General features: G+C 49.6%; 1 protein-coding gene across 1 annotated transcript; it reads right to left on the minus strand.

Moving 5' to 3' along the window:
* Window positions 1-128: 128 nt before the first annotated feature.
* PPP6C (protein phosphatase 6 catalytic subunit) lies at window positions 129-3,552 on the minus strand. Its single transcript, XM_003211348.4, has 7 exons — window positions 3,408-3,552; window positions 3,197-3,292; window positions 3,057-3,122; window positions 2,692-2,833; window positions 1,711-1,790; window positions 1,359-1,568; window positions 129-503 (listed from the first exon to the last, which is right to left on the minus strand). The coding sequence occupies exons 1-7, from the start codon at window positions 3,480-3,482 to the stop codon at window positions 255-257; spliced, it is 918 nt and encodes a 305-aa protein (XP_003211396.1). The 5' UTR covers window positions 3,483-3,552; the 3' UTR covers window positions 129-254.
* Window positions 3,553-3,593: the final 41 nt, after the last annotated feature.

Raw genomic sequence — 3,593 nt, forward strand, 5'->3', positions numbered from 1 at the left:
CCGTCGTCAAGCAGAAACGCTTCGCCCCGGCCCGGCGCGCGGCGCTCGGAACGCCGCAGGCGCGGTGCAGCTCCGCCCAACTCAATCCAGGGGAGGGGGGGAAAAGGAAATCGCTACAGACACCGTAATGCACAATAAATTTAGATAATTTACAAATAAAAAGGGCAAGAGGCAGCATTTCAGCAGCAAAGTGCTCAATAAAAAGTATATTGTCAAGGGGCAGAAGGAGGGACGGGGCAGCAGGCGGGGGCGGCTCAGAGGAAGTAGGGGGTGGTTGTCCTGGGAGGGATCACTCGTTCTGAGTCTGGGACTGCGCGGAATAGCTTTGGTTCTCTTGTATTTACGTCTTTAAAGACCATGATTGAAGCAATGTTTCCGCAGCGATAGCAGTAATTGGGAGCAGACCACACCGTTACCAATTTCTCATCAAACATGAACTTATAGCCTTCGTGAACCAGCTGATGTGCTCTGCAGATGAGTTTCAGGTTGTTGATATGGACAAACTGCAAAGAAAAAAGGTGTGTCAAAACTCTGCGAGGGCAGCAGCTCCTGCCACGCAGCGCTCCTGCAGCTCTGTTGGGCTCAGCTATGGGCTGCAGCACTGCCAGCACCGCCAGCACTGACCTGCCTGTGAGGTTTTTCCCAAGATGTCTGACAGGTGCAGGCTGTGCTAAGGATGCTCCCTGTGCTCCCAGCACAGCGCTGCTGCCCCCACCCACATGCAAGGATCCCCTGTGCCCAGCGCCCCCAGCAGCACCCCAGAGCTGGGACTGAGCTGACGGGGCTGGGAGCAAACCTCTCCTCTCAGAGCACAGAGAAGGCACCTTTGGCTTTTGAAACCTGAACAGTGAGAAACGCTCCTGCCCGGGACAGCCGCGGTGCCTAGGCCTGTGCTGCCCACACCTTTCAATCCTTCCTGAATATGCTGCAGAGGACCACAAAGAACAATGCACAGCATGAGTCAGGAATTCATCTTAGGGCCGGTTCAGAAGCCTGGGAAGTTCAATAGGTCTTAGCCTCAAGAAGCCTGCTTATGTTGCAAAGTAACAAAAATTAAGTCAAAGATTATTAACAAAAATAGTATTTCTTCTTCCAAATCATTAGAAAAGTATTCTAACAAAGCCTAGTAATTCTAGTTACTCTCACTGCATTATACTTTCTAAAAGCAAGATCTGTGTATGATCTCACTTGGCACTTTTTGAAAGGACAATAAGTCACGAGAAAACCTCCTTCACCTCCACACCAACTCTCAGCTTCCTCTCAAGGAAAGTTCCTTAATCCACTCGTCACTACAGTAAAGCTGAACACTTTATCTCACACCTGCAATTATGGAATGCGGCACAGAATCGCATCATTACCTCATTTGTCACCTTAGCACCAAACAGCCAACCCGCTCCTCGCGGACTGATGGCCCACGTATCTACATCTTCTGGATCAGACCAAACCAGGTCACAGAAGGCGCCTTTATGAGGAATTTCTTGATTACGTTCAATGGTTCGAATCTGATCGAGCGTCTTGATGTCTGGAGACAAGCCACCGTGCACACAGAGAATCTGCTCATCTATTAACTGGACAGAAAAAGAAGCACAAAACACTGGGTATTTCAACCAAACCCAGAACCTCTCTAGCAGGACCCTCAGAGGCCACCAATGCTATAAATTATATTTAGACAATCTATTTGTATCTTTTTAGTGAGGTGTTTACACTTACAGCTGCTATTGTGAGCATGTCAAAGACTTTGGTACAGTATCTCCAAGCATTAGCATTTCCGTATTTGGTTTGGCACTCATCTGTTAAATAGAGAATGTTTTTCTTCTTAACAGACCAGAAGAAATTCAGACAATATGATCAGAGTCAAACAGAACACAACTTGAAAAGGCAGATGTAAAATAAAAAGGAAACAAACAAATAAAAAACAGCTGGGAGCAACCAGTAAGCACTCGGTGGGAAGCACTCTTCACTGCTTCTGTGGTCCACCAGCAGGGAAAGGACCTCAGTATCTACTGCTTTTTCTTACTTCAGCAACAGAGAAAAAAGATCTCAAGCAACACGACTGACAGCACCTTAGCAGTTTCCCACCACTGATTGCCTGGGAACGGCCCCTCAGCTCACCCAGCAGTGTTTATACTATCACGTTTCATGCAAGAGAAGCAAAGCAGAAACAGTGAACCTATCAGGGCTAATTAAAGTCCTCTTCACTACAAATAAGAATTACGGTAGCTTCGTTTACAGCTACACAAATGTATCAATAAAACTGATGGACAAATATTTCTTTGGAGCCTCATGAGGCTTCTAAGTATTTATATATGCTCTTGTTGACACACTATGGCATGTTATCCAGAAGAAAGCAGGTTACAGCCTATATGTGACAATGATTTTCAGTTATACCTAAAGAGAATTATGTAGAATCTTTCATTAAAAGATACCAAAGCATATCATAAAAAAAAAAAAACAAAAAAACAAATGCAAAGAAAAACTGAGATGCTGGAGGAAAAGATGGGCTAGAGATGGACTAAAACACCTTTACTTCTTGAGCACAACAATAGTGTTAACATTTGAAACCACTTCCCACCCAGTTCTAGCAAAGCCCCACATAATGCTGCACACAAAGCAGATTTTAAAAGGGAAATATGAGATAGCTGTTTATGGCATGCTAGCCCCCATTCAGAAATCACTTGGGTAAAGTCTTACCATAAAATCCATACACTTGCGTTATCTGCCTGCTTTCATGATTGCCTCGTAACAGCGTGATACGATCGGGCCATTTAGCTTTTAGTGCGAGAAGATAAGTGAAAGTCTCAAGACTATAGTAACCTCTATCTACAAAGTCACCCTGCAAAGTCAAAACAAAATTATAAATAAAGAAACACCAAAACTGAAAAATGCAAAGCGACAGTCGCTTTAACTCCTCGGTGCACAAAGAAACCTGATGCTGAAGGGAGCCTGCAGCCCACCGACAGGCGGCTCGCTGTCACCGCACAGCCGCCGCACGGAACGCCCAGCACAGGTCCGGGCCCGACGCGAGCTGCGAGGGACGAGGTGGCACCGGCACGTACCATGAAGATGTAGTTGGTGTCAGGCACCTGCCCGCCGGTCCGGAACAGCTCGCACAGGTCGTAGAACTGCGGGATGGGGCAGACGTCAGCGCGGGCGGCGGCACCGAGCACTGAGGCGTGTCCCGGCGCCGCGCCGTTACCTGCCCGTGGATGTCCCCGCAGACGGTGACGGGCGTGGAGACGGGCTGCACGTTGGACTCCTCCAGCAGCAGGTCGCACACGTAGTCGCACAGGCGCTGCGGGAGCACAGTGAGTAGCACCACCACCACCACTAGCAGCACCGGTGGAGTACCGGCACCGGCACCGTCCGCCGCCGCCCGTCCGACCCCGCCCCGCCCCGCCTGCGCCCACCTTGAGGTCATTCTCGGGCAGGTACTTGCAGAGCCGTGCGATCTCCACGTACTTGTCCAGGTCCAGCGGCGCCATCTTGGGACGGCAGCTCAGAGCCGGAAGCGAAGCCCTCCACTTCCGGGAAGCGGCGCGGGCCTCGGACGCCAGCGGAAGTTCCGTGCACTTCCGGCCGCGCACCGGAAGGTG

The sequence above is a fragment of the Meleagris gallopavo genome, chromosome 19 (assembly GCF_000146605.3).
Source record: "Meleagris gallopavo isolate NT-WF06-2002-E0010 breed Aviagen turkey brand Nicholas breeding stock chromosome 19, Turkey_5.1, whole genome shotgun sequence".
NCBI lineage: Eukaryota > Metazoa > Chordata > Aves > Galliformes > Phasianidae > Meleagris > Meleagris gallopavo.

Bases quoted from the DNA above. Each gene is read 5' to 3' on its own strand.
- PPP6C (XM_003211348.4), bottom strand. From the start codon at position 3,482: ATGGCGCCGCTGGACCTGGACAAGTACGTGGAGATCGCACGGCTCTGC. The intron at 1,569-1,710 runs GTAAGTGTAAAC...TTTTCTGTCCAG, and splicing joins ACATGCTCACAATAGCAGCT to TTAATAGATGAGCAGATTCT. The intron at 504-1,358 runs GTAATGATGCGA...TTTTCTTTGCAG, and splicing joins GTGCTAAGGTGACAAATGAG to TTTGTCCATATCAACAACCT.